General features: G+C 39.7%; 1 protein-coding gene across 1 annotated transcript in view; it reads left to right on the top strand.

Moving 5' to 3' along the window:
- The first annotated feature begins 11639 nt into the window (after positions 1 to 11639).
- Positions 11640 to 21820, top strand: part of CPXM2 (carboxypeptidase X, M14 family member 2) — a 61069-nt gene continuing 50888 nt past the window's right edge. Inside the window, exon 1 of the mRNA XM_026039934.1 lies at positions 11640 to 11967. Within this exon, the coding sequence (XP_025895719.1) occupies positions 11640 to 11967 (328 nt within the window). The remainder of the gene's footprint in view (positions 11968 to 21820) is intronic.

Consider the following 21820-nt stretch of genomic DNA (forward strand, 5'->3'; position numbering starts at 1 on the left):
TGCACTAATTTATATCCAATACTTGATCTGTAGAAAGTCTTTTTCCTGATCACTAGCTCTTCCTCATCTTTTCTGGCATTTCTGACAATGAAGGTGCCAAAGTTACAAATTACTGGCCCAAATCTTCACAGCAAGATAATTGTGCCCACGAGATTGCTTTAATTGCTCTTCTGGATGTTGTTAACAATTCTCAGTTTGAGTCTCTAATTAGCCTTTTTTGTTAATTAATTAGGCTTATATACCCATACTGGGAAAATGTGTTCTTGAATAATTTGTACCCTGCTTGGTCAGGCTGATGCCCGTGGGGAGCTCCTGGCCACCATGTGCTGAACCCACAGAAATCATCATCCGATTTGCTCCCGGTATGGGGGATACAGTAGCACTTTTAGATTTCCATTTACAGCTCGAATTAATCTATCATCACTGGATGAAGGCTAGTACCGACCCAGAGAATCAAACAGGCCCAGACAGGAGGATTTTTTATTTTTTAGAACAAGTAGCGAAATGATCTTGAAGCAAGAAATCACCCGAAAGAGGGTTCCCAATAAATAGAGAGATCCAAATCCCTTTTATTAATCCCACAGGATCTCTATTTGTCTGGAGCTGCTTCCATGCTATACTTAAAGGTTGACTTGGCAGCAGTGGTTGTTTATTTGCTATTACGATTTGCATTTATTTAGAGAGATAATAGTAGCATTTTGAATTATTCCATTCTGACCACTATTGGGTGTGAATCATTAACTACATAGAGTCATAGAGAAAGAGGCGTCAATTAACACTGCAGCGCCCACATGTAGCACCCACATGTGTCACCCTTGCGATGACATTAGCCCTTGAGGTTGTCAGCAGGCATTTTGAGGAGTTTTTCACTGTTTTTGTTCCAAAGCATGCTGTTCCTTGGAGAGAAGGAGAGTTAAAATATCCAATTATAACAATTTTTACCATCCAGATCATGAGTCGCTTCTGCAGAATTAGCCTGAATTAATGATAAATGTGGAAAAAGGAGAAGTTACACATCATTATCAGCTGCATGKKTTTTTTTTAAATTATTTTCAGGACAAAAACAAATCTGTGTCCCCGTTTTCAAAGCTCTCATTATCAGCACTTGAGCAGGGTGTCAGTCCACGTGCACCAAGCTACCCAAACCAGGGCATGGTTCTGCCATGGCAAACTGCCCATCACCTTCAGGAGCTGCAGCAGCTCGGTGACACCTCCTTGCTGCTAGGGATACTTGGGAGAATCATCTGTAAAGTAAATGTCATTTCTTCTTTCTTTTAATAAAGTGATATTTTTTTTTAAAAAAAGGCATGATTATGCATTATCAACATTTGAGGCAGGAAGATTGTTCTGAGACGAGGCTTGAAAAATGGGATTAGCATGAAGGAGACTCTTGCAATCCCTTTCATGGACAGGATGTTGGTAGAGCTGGTTGGTAACTTGAAAGTTGCAGGTTTTTTAAGAAATAAGGTAGAGATCAGATTGCAACCAGTTATTATTTCAACAGTTGCCCAAAAGTTTCCATCATCCTGTCTGCTCCTGGTAGGATGCTAGAGCATCATTAAGAGTTGATTTACTAATGCATCTTCCTAACATGCAAGGACAGAGTTATCTCAGAAAAAAAAATCCAATTATTTGAAAAATCCCAGGAGCTAAAAACTCCACCATTGTGTCCAACAGAATAGCAAGCTATAGGAAATGATGGCACAAGGACTCAGGTACATGCTACAAGATACCTTGGGTGCAAAAGATAGGATTTAGGCTGAATTAGGCAATTGTTAATTGATAGCAGAAACAGAAATATTCAGCCTTGGTGTGCTGGCATGAGATGTGTGGCCTGCAGAGGGATGTTTGGGCTGGCTCCAGGCCCTGGGAGCACTGGGCTCCCGCTGGGCATGGCTGTGGAGCTGGGCTTGAAGCATCCAAGATCTGCTGACACTGATGAGCGATGCTGTATAAACACCGTGTCATTAGGGCTCTTTAGAGGGAAACTTCTGTAAATTGGAGTTGGGAATTATGTGTGCACAAGGCTTACAGCAAGTGGACTTCACATTCCAGGCAGGTCATAACCTGAATTAGGCAGCAGTGTGAATGTTAAGCCTCGCTTGCAAYGGAGATGCTCTTCATGCGGAGGTGTTTAAATACCAGCAAGGGTAAATCACAATCAGCCACAGCCCCCTCCCAATAATCTTAGAAACTGCAGGATTTTTTTCCAGATTAATGATTATCTGTGGAATTTGGCTGTCTGTCTGGAATTTAGTGTGTCTTGCTTTGCCTTTCTCTAACTTGCTGTTTTGTTTTAAACCTCGAGTATTTTCCAGGGCATTTTTGACATTGCCTTATAAGTATTTTTTCTTTTATGCCCCAGACCAGTAGTCAGGAGGAATTTGCACGTGATTCGGTGAAATAAAATGAAGTATTTTCCATTGCAATTATAAGGCTGGCCTCCTCCTGTAAATCATTTATGGAAAATTATGCTTAATGCTGTTACCCAGATTTTCCAAGATAAAGGAAGAAGAATGCTACAGCTGCTGCACTCTACTCCATTAGTCTGGTATGTACGATGGATTGCAATTAAGTTAGCCACACAGAGGCACACAGCTGAGAAGGATCCTCCAGCCCACCTTTTGAATTAGCCTTTTGAAGCTCATTTTCCACCATCAAGGTGAAGATCCATCCTCTACAGCAGTAAAAAACCTTTCTAGGCCCATCACATCCGTATTTCCTGCTGGGCTCTCTCTTGGCTGGTTCAAATGCTGTTTACCAGAATACAACATATGGTTTTTGTGCATGAGCTCACCACCTTTCACTTGCATTTATAGATGGCAAAGCCACTTAGAGTGGGAAAACCCTCCCGTCCTGCTCAACTTGCACGCACCGAGAGCACAAAGAAGCAGGTCGTCTGAGTCAAGACCCAAAATTACCACCACGCTGGTATTAAAGATGTGTGACGGTAACTCAGCTCGTCATAAAAATTAGAAAAGACSGTCAGCTGCCAGAGCCTGTATCCATACCAGTATATGAAACTAATCACTGTAGATAGTTAGAGCTGTTTATAAGCCCAGATATTTTTTTTAGCTGCAACCTAAATTCACTGGGAGGACAGATATTCTTAGTGTTTTTTTTTTCTTCTTCTGTATTTAGGATGAATATCTATGATTTAAATCAAGTATGTCTGTAAAACGCCTTACAGTTCGGTCACACGCTGCCTGCATAGCTGGCACCTCACTCTGGAAAAGGTTTCCGTGGTCTGCTCTTCTGTTTTACCTTKTAAGAGAAACCTTGATGCAGAAGTATCATCCTTGGACCATTTCATGTAAGGGGCATCAGCCCTCCTTGCTGGACATGGTGCATTTTCCCCTAAGGGATTCTGCATCACGGCATGTTGGTGAGGTGCAGGGGTCCTGGAAAGCCAGGACATGTTTCTGGAAGCCTCTTCTTTTCTTCAGAAGAGGAAGAAAAGGCTCTTTGGTGGCATCAAGGCTGTCTGACTCAGCTGACTATAAAGAAGGCCACACAATCTTCTTTTACACCATAAGGCATGTCCTAGACATTAATTTAAAAATCCATTAATTCAGTGGCATCTTGAGCTCTCCATTGAAATCACCTTGGTTTTTAGACCAATGAACAGACTACGATTCCACACAGTTTCTCTTTTTGATCGCAAAGGGAATGACATAGGATTTCATCTGTGCACAATGAACATTCAACACAACAACCAAAACCTAGCCCTGAAGTCATTTTTATGTCAGTCAGTGGGAGCATTTACTGGCATTTAGAAGACAAGCTGGTCTGTGAGCAGGCCAGGTAGAGAAGCACATTTTCCTCTGGATCTTCATCCTRTGTTCCCTGTATGGCTTCCTTGCAGACAGAACAGGCAGACAGCACAATGGCAATGGAATAGGGTGGAATGGGAATGTCCAAAGACCCTGCTAGATAAATCACCTTCCTCAGGCCTTGAGTGAAGRTGAAAAAAAATGCTGCTTCTCTAATCGCCCTGGCAATTTGGGTTTGCCAGTGATAATCCAGATGTTTATAAAGAATATGGTACATTTTTTATATAATCGTAGCTTGAAGATGGGCGTTTACAAGTGCCTTCTACCAGAGATAAAATAGTTTGACGTGGCATAACTAATCTTAGTTAAAATATGTGTAGAGTATCCTTAAAAACTAAAGCCATCTCTCAGCCTTATTAAATAATGAAAATGTCTAAGTGCATGACAGAGTTCTCTAGAGAGAGAAGCTAAGTTTTCATGTTTCTCCAGTCACTGGCAAAGAAAACTTCAGTAATGTTCCTTTTAAATGATCTTGAGCCTTTTTGGAGTTTSTGGTGGAATAAGTTTGAAAAACGCTTTTTTATGTTCAGAAAAGAAATCATTTAGTATTGCTTCAAATCACCTGTGAAGCTAAAATGGGAAAATAATTCTGCTGCAGTGTTATGCTTTCCTAAGTACAAGGCTAACCTCAAGGCTGAGGAAGTTTCCATTCCTGCTGATGTCCCATTCCCAGGCTACCAGCCTTGCAGCCAATTCAGACAGGAAGTCTAACGACCTCAGCCCGAAACCTTAGGAGATTTCTCATGAAATGGAGCCAGGAGGCTGTGTGCAGAGCTGAAGAAAAGAGCAGCGGAGCAGAACACGGTCCCAGGTGCGAATGCAAGTCTCGGCAGCACGGGTACATTAAATTCCAGGAAAGAGACAGGGAAGATTTGGGAAGACTGCTCAAGCCAACATTATATAGCAGAGAACATGCAAGGTATCTGCTCTCTGTGTGTCTGCTTTTCCTCTGCTACACGTCATAGACCAGGACAGGAGAGGTGGCTCCAGGGCACGTATGGAATAGGAGAAGGATGGAGGAGAAAGGCAAGGGCAATAGCAGCACGGAGCAGCCTCTCTGGAAACAACAGAAGGATTGCAAAACCACTTTGTACCAGTTTTGGTTATCCTTTCCAGCCACAGCAATAAAAAATAAAAAAATTCCCTTGTCTGGATAGTATTGCAAAGAAGAGAGCAGTTCTTATCAGTGGTTATTAGTCATGGGTGATTTCCTTTAAAAAATATTATTATTATCATTATTCCTGAGGCTGAGATAAGCTGCTTAAATCCTGACAAGTGCTCCTGGAAATGGCTCTCTGTTCGGCTGACAGGCTTATCTGGCCTCATACCAGGCTGGGACGTTTCTCTCAGGCCGYGCTTGTGGTAAAGAGCATGAAGGAACCAAAACCAGTTTGCAGCTGTATGGCTGTCCAAGTTTCAGCATTCCCAATGCTCAGACTCAGTAAGCCAAAAATCAATCCTTTGAAGATACGATGCCATTAAAGACAATATTATCTCTAATAGTGTTACATAGTGTAAGAAATAAATCTTGTCTTGGAGATCTTAGAGCCTAAATACAAGGAAGGGAGAAGAAAAGAGGAAGCTGGTCCCTCTGAGATCCCTTCCAACTTCTGCTTTTCTATCATTTTAGGAAGCTAAATACTCAAGACATAAAAAACTGCAAGGAAATTCAGATGAGGCAACTCGGGCTGCCTAGCAGGGCTTGATACAGGTTTTCAAGACCATATCCTTCTCCCCATGATCCTTCACGGAAGAATTAGTATGAAGGACATGAAGAAATATGTTAATGCATTTCTCATCGGAGGGCAGTTTTTGCATGAGCTGGCAAAAACTGCTCTTGGACTTTTTAATTCRTGTCACACCATCTACTAGTAAACACCTGCCTAACCTTAAAGCTTCATTGCATCTTTTGAGCCTTTYGCTGCACCTTTCAAACAGCCTTATCCAACATGCCAGCACAAGTCCTTTTTTAATGGCTCCAAGTCAGGTTAGAAMAAGTTTATTACATAGCTGTGAAATTATATTGTCATACCCATTAATGTAAGTCTGACATTAATCTTTGATGCCTGCTATATGACAAGTGAAAACTCATTTCAGAGCTTGTCCTTCCCATAAATCCTTGCATTTTCAGTGTTTTAGTAAGTGAATGCATTGCAGTAGATACTCAGAACATATTCTCAGAAAAGTGATTATGAGAATAAACAGAATCAGCCATTCCCACTTTTAAACAAATATATCAGCTATAAATAAAGAAACCTCAATAAATTGTGTCAATTCTGTTCAGATGTGGACATAAGGTATGCAGGGACAGAGTTATCATATCACATYATGTTATCACATTATATATTTATTAATCCAAATGAATGACATCCATGAATACTACTTGCATCTGAAAGGAATCTTTTCTTGCTTTTCTATCTTTAAATATCAATCCTTAAATATCACAGTGTTATGGGCTGCTCTCTGGTGCTGGCACATTTGCTATCTGTATTACTGCATGTGACTGCATGACAAAGACTACTGCATTTAWGTTATCTCCAATGCCAAATAAATGTAGACAGTGACTTCTCAGGCTGCCTAGGCTGTGGATATCCAGAAATCCCGGCCTTTGTGTACATTTCAGACGCAATCCACATTGCACTTCCCTGCCTGGGATGTGTTAAAACATACTGCTCACATTCTGCATGGCACAAGCACAGCAATTTCAGTCCAGGAAATACCAGACAGAAATGTGAGAACCATTATTTTTTGAAATTCAAATGTTGGCAGGTAGGTGGTGTCCGCAGGAATCAGTCAAAAATTACTGTTTTCATACAAATAGAATTAAAACGAGGCTCCAGCACACATCGCCCTCAGCCTGGGTGTGGGCACAGCAACTTTCTCTCAGTGTTGCATTAAAACTAATGCCAACCAGACATCTTCTTTGTCTCATTACTACCTTCACTTTAAACTTAAAATGTGTAGTACTTTTTCCTGCTCTTTGACTGATGCAAAAAACTATTTAAATACTTTAGCTAATGCAGACCTAGGGGCTTTTAAATGCTGAAAAATCAACCGAAGAAAAATAATATTAGGAGTCAGTGCCTGTTTCTGTATTGCCAGTATTACAGTTCTTTGAATCTGTCCCTTTTCTACCGATACTCCTAGTGGCATCGATCCAGCAGTGGCTGCCAAATGCCAAGGCAATGTGCTGTCAGCATTAGATCTACAGGCGTTCTGGGGTATGAAGAAATGTAGTTCCCATCATAAAGAAGAACTATTGCATTCTTTTCAAAATGACAGGGTTTTTTTTTTTTTTTTGGCTTTATTTATGTCATAAGCACAATGGCTAATGTCTTTCTGTAAATGCTGTTTCTCTTCATATGTTCAGTGTTCAAGGGAAAAGAAAACAAGCCCTGGAAAAGAGTATATAGATATTTTTCACCTCTCCAACAGAAAGGAACTGATGCGAATATATCTGATCTAAGTAGCCTGAATGACAGGGATGCTGGCATCCCTTTGTGGTCCACGCTCCAAGGATTTCTGCTGTGAATGGGGCCATAGCCTAAGAGGACTTCATGATGCTCAGAATATGAAAATTTCTCAATTTCTTTGCTAGATAAGAAAACGGATTCATACAATGAAAATGATATCACAACACGGGGAAATATAAAAGAACAGGGAACTTTTGTTTCCATGGCAATTCAGGTTCTTTTTCCAGACAAAAGTGAAATGGCAGAATGATGAACGGTTATCTGAAGGTCAGGTTGTTCTTACCAGAAAAGTTAAAGGGAATACACTGGGCTAATTTTCCCACTCAGGATGAATACAGCGCTTCTAAATAATTAAAATAAGCAGCTTCTGATAAAATAATTGCTTTAGTTCATGGCATCTGTTTTCCTAAAGGAAATAGCAGCTTGCTTTTGAGGGAGGGGAGGAGACCTACTTGTTCCTTAGCATCACTCATATTTCATAGCAAGATCTGACATGCTCCCAAGAMAAATGAAAAAGTTCCTGTGTATTTTTGGAAGCCCTAGCTTGGTAAAATAAAGGCATTCCTTTAGATTCAAACACCTCTTAAAAATGAATAGAATGTGTCCGTATATATGCAGCCAGTTTGGAGGAAACACAATATTTTCAAGGCTCTGTCCTACCAAACAAGTGCAAATAGGCTTTTAGGTGCCCACACACCACAGGGATGGGGCAATCTGCTTGGAAGGGTCAGCAGAAGGACTCCCATTTCTCTTTACGTGCCCAGAAAAGAGGCATTTAAAACACATAAATGCTAAATGCAGTTTACTTCATGTTTTTCAAAATTGCTTCTAGGTTTCAGTTTCCTCAGAGATGCTTTGACCCCACTGAAAGCAGGAGTTAAAGCTTTATGGGAAAAAGAATTGAGTGTTTAAAAGTGTAATTCCGTTTTCTCGCCCCATTTTGTCATCCGTGATTTACTAGAGATCTGAAGTGCAGAGGGACAGAAACTTCACCGGTGTTTGGAAGGAAAGTTATTTTTAGTGTTGTTGTGTTGCCAAGGCATATAGAAACCTTATGTACTACCTCAGACAGTTCCCGTGAAGTGGCAGAGAAGCCTGTCTATTTTTTCATCTTTTCTTTCCATCCACAAAGCTTTTCTCCAACTAAAAATACACTATTCAGAAAGAAAAGTTGCAGGAGTCACCAAGKAGCTTAAGGGAGAATTAAGCAATAAAGGTGCGATTATTATATGTAAGTATATAAATACAAATATAAATGAAGCTCTGGCAGCAGGACAGTTCTTACACATGCAGCTATACCTTTCTTTAGCAAAAATGGGTTCCTGAATCAGAACTTCTCGGGGTTATGTTCAATGACAACCAGATACAGAGAGCCAGGCTTGCCTGGGGCAAGAGGAGGAGAGTGCAATGACAGAGCCCAGCTCTCCCAAACCTGACCAAAACCAAACTCTGCTCATTTGCAGATAACCATCAGTTTGGGTTTAGCTGCGRCAGAACAAAGATTTAAGGCAAGGTGTAAGGGACTTGTACATTGTCRATGGGTTGATTCTGGCAGGGGAGGATAAATACTGGTACAGCTCTAAAAATAAATACTAGTTTCCTTTATCTCCTTCTATATTGACTGCAAGTTTTTAAAACTACTGTAATGTTTTACCTGCAAAAATAAGAACCACATTTTCTTAGAGTAAAAAACATATCTTGGTTAGATTAACAAGACTTCAATGATCTTAGCATTCCCATGGTATATTAAAAGGAGAAAGTCTCCTCCTTATTCTTCACATCCTTTTGTAGGGGGCACTTGAGATCCTTGTCATCCAAGTCTACTATTCATGTGCAAAAGAAAATACCAGGACCCCCTCACAAAAATTTATGTGAGCGTCCATCTATACGTTGGCATTAATATCACAATAGCCTGGCCAAAATGGAGTGGATGTTTGTGAGTCACTTGAATATATATTTATATATGCATTAAATAAACACAGGTTCATGATGGTACTAKAAGGCTTTTGCAATCATGCTTTATGCGGCTATATGCAGCTGTTATGTATACTCACTTCATATTATGTATAGTCACGTTATACTTACTCCAATTCCAAGACTGCACATTGTCAGAATACATATAATGAACTTGGAGAAGATATATCTTTATGGAAAATTTGTATTTTATAAAACAACTGCTGTGTATTAAATAAAATATGTTTATGTATATACATTCTTGAAATATTCACATGTAAATTTGCTAAAAATAAACAATGTAAAATTCTCACAAATCATGGACTGAGGTCTTTTGCTAATGTACACATGACTGTATTTTATGGAAATGCTTCTTGTTATGCTTGGAAACATAAGTGCCTTTCTGTTTCCTACTTCTGGAAAGTTAAATAGTCACTTAAATCAGCAGCTGAAGTTCTTTAGTTATTGAAACACATAGATTGCTAATGCTGACATACAAAAATCTGTTTTTCTGTTGCTTTTGTAGCTTTATAACTGCCCACAATAATTGCCAAGGAGGCCTGTGCTGAAGATGGTAACAAAATTATGCTGAATTTCTGTAGCTCAGGTTCTGCCCTCAGAAGTTATGACCAAAGGAAAACGCCAGGATACTTTGGAAAGGGAAAAAAATAATGTTAGGAACATCTGTAAAATCACTAAGAATATCCAGGATATTCAGTCTGCCACTGAAACCGGAGAGCAACCAAATATTTCACACACTCTGTCCAGTGGGTCTCAGCTCCCACACGTTACCCACTCACTGTCTCCTCTGAATAAAATGTGACAAAATCACTTATTCTCTGCAAAACTATTTGAAATGCTTGATAGAAAGTGATTTTTCACATTTTTAAAAAATGATGCAATTCAATACAACAGTGAAAAAAATATTTTATTCTTCTTTTGGAAAATGAAAAAGTAAATTCTCACTTAAAAATAGAAAAAAAGTTATACTTTTCAAATTTTTAAAACTCTAACCTCAAAAAATGAACACAGAATTGCTGATTAAAACACTTGCAAATTATTGTGTGTATCAGTAAAAGGGAAGATCACAGACAAAACACAAGCACCAAGGTTTTGAGAGAGCGATTAAGAAAGCAGCAATGATAAACAAATATTGAGACTGGATTGCACATAATCTGAACCCCAAACACACCAAAAGGTGCAATTGCTGAGATATGAATTTATTCAGTAAGGTAATAAGCAGCACACCTGAGCTGTGGTTGCAAGGGCAGAGAGCAGAGTGGATAGCAGGACATGTATTATTTTCTCTTAGCTGACAACATGAGGAATACTATACAAATGCTGAAAACCTGGTATTTTCAGCACAGTAGGACGGAAAAAAATCCCTATTTCATCCAAGCCAGTTGTTGGGTATTTCCTTCAGCGCTACAGGTTATTTTAGAGGCATGCAAAATATGAAAGATAAGGTTTTATTCTCAAATCAATCTCATTGACCACACCAGGGGTGCACGTGTGCAGCTGGTAGTGCAGTACTYCCTAATATGTTTCAAAGATGCTTCAGAAAGAAAAAACATCAGGATCCTTTCCAAAAACAAAAGAAAGAAAAGAAAAGTGAGCAAAAGATCTGTTGATGAAATGTGTCCTTCTTAGATTTCAGCTGGACTGGGGATATTACCCCTAGGAGACACATTTTAAACATTGGCACGTGCTCTGCAATTAGTCAGACTATTGGGAAAGAGGAAGGCTGAGCTGATTTCATTGCTAGAAAGTGATACTATATTTGTGAAAAGTAAAATATATATATATATATATGTGTATATGTGTGAGGGTGGGCTGATGAGCTGAGACACGCAACCTGTGCATGTACTCGAATGCCCAGTGCCCAAGGAGAAGGCAGCAGTGTGGCAGAAGCSTGGCATGAATTGTCCTGTAAGTCTGTGGTTTCGGAAGGAAAAAAAAAAAMAAAAARAAAAAAAAAAMAAAAARAAAAAAAAARAAAAAAAAGAAAAAAAAAGAAAAAGGAAAAAAAAGGAAAAAACAGGGGAAAAAAAAGAGGGTAAGAAGCAGCCGTGCCGGAGGGTGTGTGCACCTGCCAAGCGGTGCGGCGTTTCCGCGTCCCTGTGCGGGGCCGTCCGTGTGTCTGGCTGCTGCATCCCGGGATCACATGCATCCCGCTGCTGCGCCCTCCCTCCCAGCCTGTGTCCCGGGCTCTCCTCGCAACTTTTGCAAACTAGCCCAAAGTCGGAGCGCGCACCGCGCTCAGGCTGCCGAACCCTTCCCTGTGCGCGGGGGCTTTGCCAGCTGCCAGGGCTCTCTTTTTTTTTTTCCGTGTTTCCTAATAAATTCCTGGGAGTTGCAAGGGAGATTAGAGCAGGCAGGAATGCTTGCCCTTTGCAGGAACCGCTCCTGCTCCCAGCTCTGCCTTGCTCTCTGTGYCTTTGGGATGGTGCTGCTGCAGGATTTGTGCCCGGCTCTGCCCATGGAGGATCAGGATTACTACCTGCAGGAGATTAGCAACAGGGATCACTACTACTCCTTTCCGTATCCTGGTGAAGAGTATTTCCCTTTCACGGAGCAGCCTGGGGAGGAAGGAACGCTCCGYGCTGCCGACACGGAGGAGGAGCACCCAAGGTTCAAACCAAGCAGGAAAGAGTTAAAAGCGAAGAAAAGCAGCAAAAAAGGAAAACCTATTCCTGAACCACCACCAGGTAACTTTCCGCCTCCTCCTCCAGAACCTGGGATCTGCTGGATCTCATTCTGACTGGGACTTTCGGCATGAATACCCAGCTAATGACAGGCTTGGTGATAGTAGCAGCCAGGGTGCATGTGGGGATGATGATGGCAACACGTTAATTTTTAATATCCCATAGATTGAATCCTCTGCAGCTATATAGGCATTTTCAAACCCTTCCTCATCAAATAAGGCGATTGCAGAGAACTAATATATAAATTATGCTGCATCTCTAGGTGTTGTGTGGACTTTTCCTTCTTAATTACACCTGTCCACTGACTCACTGTTAAAGCTGCAGTTCTATAAGCAGATGAAGGAAGGCAGATTCTGCAGTAGAGCTGGCTCTATATAGTGTCACTTGGTTTTATTCCTTGCCGTTTTAATCTAAGAAAGGCTTCCGAATGAATTTTGCTTATGAATTTGTGAATTAATTTGACATTTCACTTTAAATCCCTCTAGAGGAAGATATACAGACAAAGAGCTTCCCTGTAAAAGACTGAGACATARCAGACTTAATTAGTGACCCGTTAAATACAGGAATGAAGCAGCAATAAACATACATTTAATGCAGAGCACCCCTTAATTCCTTCTTTCTATTGTCTGAGTTTTATTGTATGGAAACATGCAATTGTTAAATTTTGCAAAGACTTGACGAGTTAATATAGYGCAGTTGCTCCCATTAAGAGCTGGTTGCACCACCCTGAAATGAGAGTCGTTTTTTTTCCTGTGCTTTCCGAATGTGTGGTAACTGCTTTACTGTTTTGGGGCATTTTGAAGTAAGTTTAGCCCATGTAATAAACCTCAGAGTTGTAAAGTCAGGGGCCAAACGCCATTCCCCCGAGGCTGAGCTCCAGTTTACTTCAGAAGGAACCTTTTAATGCTAACAGCTGTGGCACAAACTGTGCAAACTAATGCATGTGGTACAGCAAAACAGAGTCAGGGTTGTGTAATAACATTAACTTTTCCCAGGTACCTGAAGCAGGTGGCCCATGTAGATTTGTGGCTGCAAGGCAAACACCCATAGAAACCAGTTCTCCTTTGACTGGTAAAGACCTGATAGTGAGAAAATATTATAAGGAATTATCATTTTTGATGGGATGCTCCCAGGAGGTGCCTTGACTGGACATGGGTTTTGGGTTGTACCCCGGCTGTATTTGCACACAAGTGCAATGTTATGTGCCATATGCTATGGCCTTGCAGCTTTAAAGATCTGCTGGATAAAACATGTTTTCACTGGCAGTATTTCCTATTTAGTCTTCTCTGGGAAGAATTCCCCACCGAGGAATTCTCTTTTTTTTCTTTCTTTCATGTCTTTTTCTTTTCTTTTTTTTTTTTCTTTTTTATTGGTCTTTTATTTTTTCCCTTCTTTTTTTCTTTCTTTTTTTTCTTTTTTCTTTTTTTTTATGGCTCTTTTTCTTTCTCTGCCTCTCTCTTTTTCTTTTGGTGCTATGGATAGAGCAGCACAAAACTCAAAGTTCTGTATTTCTGGCCCCCTGGGGTAACAAACTAAGATTCTTTGGTTTCACAAATGAAATCACATTCCTTTACATTCCTTTATATAGAAATATAAGAAATTCCAAGCTCCTCAAACCTTCCTCTCCAAACTCTCCTTCATGACCAATCAATTGAGTCACCTGCAGGACTCATCTTCCAATTTATTACCTTTGATCTTCAACCTCATCTTCAATCACTGAATCCAGCAAGTGTTTTCTCTTCTGCTTTCAATCAGGTAAATTTCTATCCTCACTTTCCTGTTCTCACAAGACCACGGCCACCAAAACCAGCAAAGTTCCTCAGTTCTTTGGAGACTCCACCAGCAAGTGCAATAGAACATCTAAGGGTTTCGATGTCATCAAGCCCATGATTTCTTTCCAAAAATAGCCAGAGGTACAAGCAGCAACTGATCCCCTCGACTAAACTTCTGATCTTTGGTCCGAGAATGCAAGCTTGATACTCCACAAAATGGATGTTCGGCTTATTTTTATGTGTGAAAAGCAGTGTATTTCCTTGGGAGCAACCAAATTGTTTTAACTGAATCAGCCATAATAAATCATAATAAACCCATTAGCAAAGAGAACGGTTACCCTTTGAGACATAAGTAACTGAAAAAAGGAGCCTTTTAACAGAAAGTGTCAGGGAGTTTTAACTGCAGACAGTGCTGGAAGTTCTGTCTCTAGCATGTGAAATCTTTCTCCTCCTGACTCTCCCCGAAGCTGCAAAGGCACCGTGCAGCAACCTGCAGCTGTGCAGTTTGCATGTAAAATTGCAGCAAATGCAGGAACACCAATGTCTAGGGCCATGCCACCTGGAATCAGTATAAAATAAATACTGGAAAATCTGGCCCAGTGCAGAAGTGCCTAAATTATAGGTGATACCTTCCCATAAGTTCTCACATTTGGCCTGTTAAGGGGACAGCTAGAAATAGTAAAAGTGGCTACTAATCAGATGACCATAAATAGTAACTTTGAATCTAGCTTTGTAAATATATATGTGACTTGTGTATTGTGTATATGTGTATATATTTATGTGTTTGTACACATATCCAGAAGTGGGATTAATTTAATGGACATGTAGTAAATACAAGAGTCTGTCTTCTGTGAGGCTCACTGGAAGCTAGGGCATGCTGGATTAATTAGTTGTTGTAGCAAACAATAGGCTGGCTCCAAGCTGGAATGAAGAAAATGAAGGAACAGGAATGTGTGATCTGCCCTTTGGCTGAGCAGCTGGTACTGATCAGTTCTGTATCAAAGCTGAAATCAAGCACAGGAGTCTGAAGGATACAGCATATTACAGATGATATTGGCTTGATTTGTTCAAGCTAACTGCTGCAAATGTGAGAATACAGATATTYTCAAAATGTGAAATTTTAACCTAGGAACAAATCATGTGGATGCTAGTGGGGTGCAATTTTTAACATATTGTTAAGGTCAGCATTTGCAAATACTTGACTCGGGTAACAGTGAGACGYATCAGCCTGCCTTCTTGCCCCTTAAATGAAAAAGCACAAAGTCACTCCTGGAAGGAAAACAGATGGATTAGCAGCTCTCTTTCCAGCTGTACTTCCATTTTCTAATTCCATCCTTGCTGTTTTAGGCCTTGATCCAAAGCCTGTTCAAATCACTRGAAAGAGATTCATTAATTTCAATGTTTTTCTTTTATGAGGCCCTTAATAGAGGTTAATATAGGCCTTCTCGGTGACCGTGTGTGGGGCAGAGCCCTAGAGATGGCTTTGGGACACTGCCTACACATAGGCAAAAGTTGACCAGTGAGAGGTTTATGGGGCTGTGGTCCCCATCAGTGCTGCCTAACGCTGCATATTTGCTCTAGGCCATGTGCCACTGTCAAACAGCTCTCACTACCACTTCTACTGCTGCTGAATCTGCTGCAATTAAAAATCCTAATTACAAACTCTTGCATACTTCTATTGCTTTTCTGTGAAACTTTGAAATGGCTTTAGAAAGACAACATTGAAAACACTGAGGGGACTCAGTTCTGTTCCATATCTCTTCCGATGCCTCTGTGCTCCAAAGCATCATATTCCCATAGCTTTCCTAAATCTGAGACTATCTATCAACCTTGGGAACCAGCAATCAAGTTGCTATTGACTGTAMTGGTACTGACCCAGTATGGAAGCTCAAATGAATGAGGATCAGTTAAAAGAAGTGAAAGTCTGGGATCATTACCCATGCATTTTCTATGATTTTTTTCATTAATTGTCATTTGACCTAAGGTGTGATGACAGRATAGTGTCCCACATCTACTGTCCTCCCACATCTACTAGCTTCAGTAGCTCCACATTGAGGGAATTAGGCCCTGACAAAATTTATATCCRCTATAGTGCTTCCTGTTCTAGCCGTAAAATATTTCTGTATGTGCAAATTAAGGAACCATGTTCATTTGTATTTCAGTGCTCAGAATGGTTTGTAGTAGACACCTATTTCATATCTCACAGATCTTTCAGTGCTTGAACTCRAAGCCAATCCAAAGCGTACATCTACTAGTTATTATCTACTAGTTATCACCTATTATGCCCTTTATCTGAGACTTTCCATAAGACAGTGGGAAAGATAGTGATACCAGGAGTGCTTCAGACAATGRATTCAGTGAGCTTAGATACGAAAGGAAATGGGGCAAGAGTTGGGAAAAAAAAAACAGTAATTCGGAGAGATCAGGAAATAAACTTTAGGTTAGGGAACTGAATCAAGATTAAGAGGGTAAAATAACAACAAATGTGCATCAGCTGATATTTAAGTGAGATCTATTCAGTGATAAACTACTCTTGTAACTACTASGGAGAAATAGGCATTAAGCRATCTTGTTATCTGGTCTATTAGTAYCCCCTCAAATGTTGACATGATTCCCACCTTGAGAAGTCTAGACGAAGAGGAATACTCCTTTGACCTACCATGTAGAGGTAGTTTTAAAACTTCTGCTTGCACTTTTTACACAAGTTCCTTTTAATAACCAACTCATTGGCCCTAGATTCTCCTTGGAAGATCTCCCACAAATTTCATTGTCCTTTTTGCCAGATGTCTAACAAGCACAGATGAAAACATGTGGCTTTTAATGAGCCTTCTTTCATCTACCAGCTTCTATGTCTCCTCAGCACGTCTGCAAATAGAATAATAAAACATAACCCAACTATTCCTTTTAAGAGCTCATCTTTTAAAGTATGTCACACTGAAGGAGACCAAAGGATGACTAAGAATGAATAAACAGCAATGTCTGCCACCAAAAACCCTTCAAATTAATGTTTTCCCCTACCTATGGCTTCAGTAAATATTGTAATGGCATTACATGATACATATGCAGTAGGCAAACTTTTAGAATAAAAATATTTGATTATGCCAAAGAAAAACTTTTTTTCACTGTAGTTTTCCCAGTAGTCTTCTCTAGATTCATATTAGTTTCTGAGGTGAGAAAAATACCTCTTTAAGAGAATAAAAACTTCACTGAGCATATTTTAGTAGGATGAACCTGAGTCTAGACCTGTTTCCGGAATACCAACATACTACAGATCTTCAAGACCACTTGTTATTTGAATTTTTTCTTATCTTTTAATGTTATTCTCTGTTGAGTGGGCTGGTTAACTCAATATTTCACATTCCAATTTCTTATATCKTTTGGTTTTTGGAAGGAAGACTTCAGCTGTGTGAATTAGACTGTCAAAATGACGAAGTATTGGAAGTTGAAGATATGGTGAGGAAGCAGCAATTTTTTTAACTTTATTTTATTTTCAGTATCTGATTTCTTTCGGAGATTTATGAACCTTGACCAATTCACTGTCTTTGTAAAAGCAGACCACCAGAAGGATAGTCCTGGTCTTGTTTCAGTGCAGTTATTTTGGTACAGTGTTATAGTACAGTAAAGTCCGTGGCATTCACATGTAGAAGTTGCTTGTGCTTATTTTATGTACAAAGCACGCATCAGGTCCGGCCTTCTTGTTAGGCTTCTGGTTTAAAAATGTGGATGTTAGTAACAGATAACCAACTTTAATCCTGTACTTGGGAGCTGCCTTAAGAGATGGCTTGGTATAATGATTAATGCATATACTGCAAAACTGATTCTGTAAATAAATACAAAAGGAACATTTATGATCCCAGGTTTATAGTTCTGGTACGTGACATGACAAGATATTCTAAACATAACGCTCTCTGTGTCGGAAGGGTTTGAGCACAGTCTTATTCTTCATCACTACCCAACCCTAAATCAAGTTGACAGTGTGAAAGTAAAGCTGTTTCTCTTTTCTACCCATAGTTAAAAATGGTAACAGAGAGGTGAGAAAAACAAGAGGAAGAATGAAAATATGCCAGATGGTGACTCACAGAGTCAAAGTGCCTATGCAGACAGAAGTGAAAGAATGCCAAGATCATTTAAAGCATTTTTAGAATACTCGGTCTTAGCTGATACTCCCTCTATCCTTGTTTGAATTAAATTACAAAGATTTTTTTGAGAGTTCATTGATTTTGCACAAAAACTAGCAAGCTTCAGAAGACTGTCATGACTTGCATCATAGGTGAAGCTTAATTGCTGATTTTATAGTGAAAGTACTTGGATACAGTATTAATCTGCTATTTGCTTCTGGTCATTTACAGTATGAGGATACTGTAAGCATACAGTGCTCTTTCACAGTAAATATATAGTTCTGAGACTGCCTTCCCACGGGCATTAGTAAGATAATGTGTCTGAGAATACGCTGTGTCAACCAAGAGTCCGCACAAGAAATGTAATGAATTATATAATGAATGAAATGAAGGAAATTTTATGAACACATAAACATAGTTCATGTACTGGAAATACTTTTTTTCTGAGTTTATCTACTCTGTAGTTGCTGGCTACTGACACAGGAAATATTACGTACAAAGTGAGTAGTGTAGGTAACTAGTTTAACTCTTTACTGCAGATGAGTATGATTTATTTGGTATTATTGGTATTAATGTGGAATTATTTGGTATTAGAAATAAACAAGCAACAAATAACATGTTTGGGATTTTTTGGATAGTTGAAAATCAAATACCAATCATACTGACATTTTCAGAAAACCTTTCATAGTTCTACAAAAGGAACRGCAAGGGAAACTTTTCAAAATATGGTAAAAAATGCTAGTATAGGAGTTACACAGCTAAAATGCCATGCAGGTCTTTGAAAACATGGAGAGAAAATACTACAAACTATTCCTCCAGAAATACCTCCTGTATCTTTATTCCATAATGCTGAATTAGGTTCTGTTTCTCAGCTGCTAGCAAGTTGAACAAGCATTTCTTTGCACTCAGGAAAGCTTGTGTTGAAGCTTTCCCATCCCACCTCAACACACACTTCACTTCGAGGTGAAGAATCCATGTGCTTACTAGATACCTCCCACTAGCATGGTTGGAAGCAGGATGGGCTCTCCAAGGCAACACCTGAGGTAGTGATAAATCACAAATCACATCCTGCATCATCCACATCAGCCCCATAATGTTCTGCAGCACAGATGTAGACTCTCTGTTGGCAACGTATGCTGTTGGTAGCACATCAGTATTCTTCAGGTGAAGAACGTCAGACCTCAGTGAGCAACTAGTTGGTGTCTGGGTTTATTTGAATGGGTTCCTGAGCAGTCGTCATTGAGTCTGCAGGTGATTGTATCACTTCAGTATGAACCTTTGGGCTTTCAGGCTCCAGTAAATATGCATGCAGCTTTTTAGCATGCATTCAGTTTTGAACTCACTGATAACTCACATAAAACCTTCTGAAACTTCTGGTGCATGTAGCTTGGCTTCATTGAGACCTCCCGTGTGTTTAGCCTGTTGTTATGAGCCTTTGTTGGAGCAGGGTTGATTGCAGAAAAGGTGTTTAGACAGAATGAATGTTGGGAATATTTTGTGGACTTCACAAAGCAACAAGCTCGCAGGAAGCTGGAACGAAGTGGAAGGACCTCCAAACACTAAGTCATTTGACTTGGAGAGTTGCCCATCCTTTGAGTCGTCTCCTTTGCTCACTGTCACAGTGCTGGAAGCTTCATAAGAAGCTTCCCTGCTGAACCTCCAGTTCTTTCCTCTGAAATATGGAGAGTCAGGCCGTTCTCATGATATTTTTAGCGATTCTCTTTCTGCAGACAGGAAGTTTCGAACCTTGTGAAAATGCCGAGCACTCAAAATTTAAGAGGTATTAACTGAACTTTTAAAACCACAGAGCCTTGGTTCTACTCGGGAGTTGGGTAGGCGGGAAGGACGTCTCCATAACAGGCATCTGAAGGTTGAGAAAGTTGAAATCCTCCAGGCAGCTTGGCCAAGGCTGCCAGCAACGGACAGCTGGTGAAACGTGGGAAAGACGGAGCCCGACTGCACAGTGCTTGTGTGTCCTCCGAGCTCCTTAAAAATCATGCCCTTGTCAGAAATGACTTTAAGGAATAATTAACTGACTGTGCAAACTGGCCTCTGTGCTGAGATTTCTTCATCTTTAGTGCATTTTCCAGTAGGATTCCTCTGCTGTGGTGGGTTCTGTGGGATCAAACCCTGGGTCATGGACCAGCTCCCTGAGAGACCTTCCCCCCTGCACCTATTGCGTACTTCCCAGCAACTTACTTTCTATTTATTATCTAATTATTTATTTATTACCTTTATTAGTTAGTTAGTTAGTTAGTTAGTTAGTTATCTAGGTCACATTTCAATCCCTGTTTTTTTTTTTAAATCTCCTTAAATATAAGGAGATATTATTTGCTGTCTTATAAGGAGATTTCATTGTTTCTTGAACCTGTACTTCTGCTTTGAACTTTTAAATACTCAATTAGTTTCCATGGTAGATTTTTCTGGGTGTGTCTGCTTGGACTTAGGGTGCTTTATGGGAAAGRAGAAAGTTTTATTCTAAGTTTCTAAGTCTTTTCCTTTTCAGAGCTTTTGGGTATTTTCGGTGTGTATTTGCYCACTCTATTCAGTCCCTCACTTGAACAGTTTTTACTGGGCTAAAACATACCAGCAACCTCTGACTTTTTTAGCACTGTATTAAGGCTGAGCCTGAATCAACAAACCATTAAAATCTGTCAAAAACAGTAACTAAGTAAAAAGCAAAGCAAACCAACTAAGCATTTTTTCTTTTACTGTGCTCCAGAAAGTGCAGTCTGAATCCTCTTGGAGGGCTGGGAAGGAGCACAGAGTTTGAAATCAGGTTAATTGTAACCACACAGATTTCTTCCGAAATCATGTCTGAGCAATAGCTCCAGGCACTATGAGGGTTTCTACGCTTTATGGGGAGTGTTTATTTTCTTTCCATTCTTCTTATTATTCCATATGAAGCAATAACAACAGATGTGTTTTTAAGAAAAAACCTACAACTGTCTAAACTTACCACTAGATGAGATACACTATCCCTTTATAACACTGAGAGTTACACTTTATGAAAGGTTTAAAAACCAAGTTGGATTGATTTGAGGTATTTCCTGTCACAGGCTCCCTATATAGGTCAAGTATTTAGCCCAGATGTGCAACCTAGAGGAGGGATAGGCAGGAGCCCAGGCCAGGCTGCACATGGTGACGACTGTGGGTGGACCCCAGAAATAAACCCTCTTTTGTTGAATATTCATTGGTGATGCTTCCTTGTGTTGGGCAACAAATTCCTACGGCTAAAAGAACAGGGATGTTAATTGGAAGGGGCTGATTTAAGCAGATTTTGGCTTCTATCCTCATTTTTTGAGTGTTTGTTCTCTTGGCCRTCCTTGCTGTAATGCTCAGCCCTCCTTTGGGGTTTTTCTTCTTTATACATAGAGGTGTGTGTAATTATGTGTTTGTCTTYATGCAGGGGAAGCAAAAGCTAATGTCACTGCTGATTAGCAGTGTATTCTTTGGGAAGATTTAAAATTGGAAAGGATTATTTTTTCACAAACCAGTAAAGAAGATGTGATTCTAAAAAAGGTTGTCCTGAAGCATCCCCCTTCATCTCACTGCAGATACAGGCTATTACTAGAATATGTTTTGTTGGTACATGCATATTTTTAATTTTAATCATGAAAAAATGAAAGTAATTTTGTTTAAGATATCATTTCAACTTTTTTTTTCCAACTTCAATTTTTTTTTTCATATTTCTACTATTTTTTAAATGTGTTACCTAATTAGAAATCACTTTATTGTTTCCATACTATGGTAGGTTTTGGTGCCATAGTATAGTGTTCTTACTGACTACACACGGGCTTCTCATACTAGACATTGATATTGATCCATGTGGATACATTTCTTTTTCCTTTTTCCCTCACTTTGCTAAAATACTGTGATATCAGCCAGGATCCTGATCCTGTAACAAATATATGTCCTAAACTCTATTTAATTCTTGACTAGATTAAGGCAAGACAATTGCACATG

The sequence above is a fragment of the Nothoprocta perdicaria genome, unplaced genomic scaffold, assembly GCF_003342845.1.
Source record: "Nothoprocta perdicaria isolate Ctin4 unplaced genomic scaffold, notPer1 scaffold_247, whole genome shotgun sequence".
NCBI lineage: Eukaryota > Metazoa > Chordata > Aves > Tinamiformes > Tinamidae > Nothoprocta > Nothoprocta perdicaria.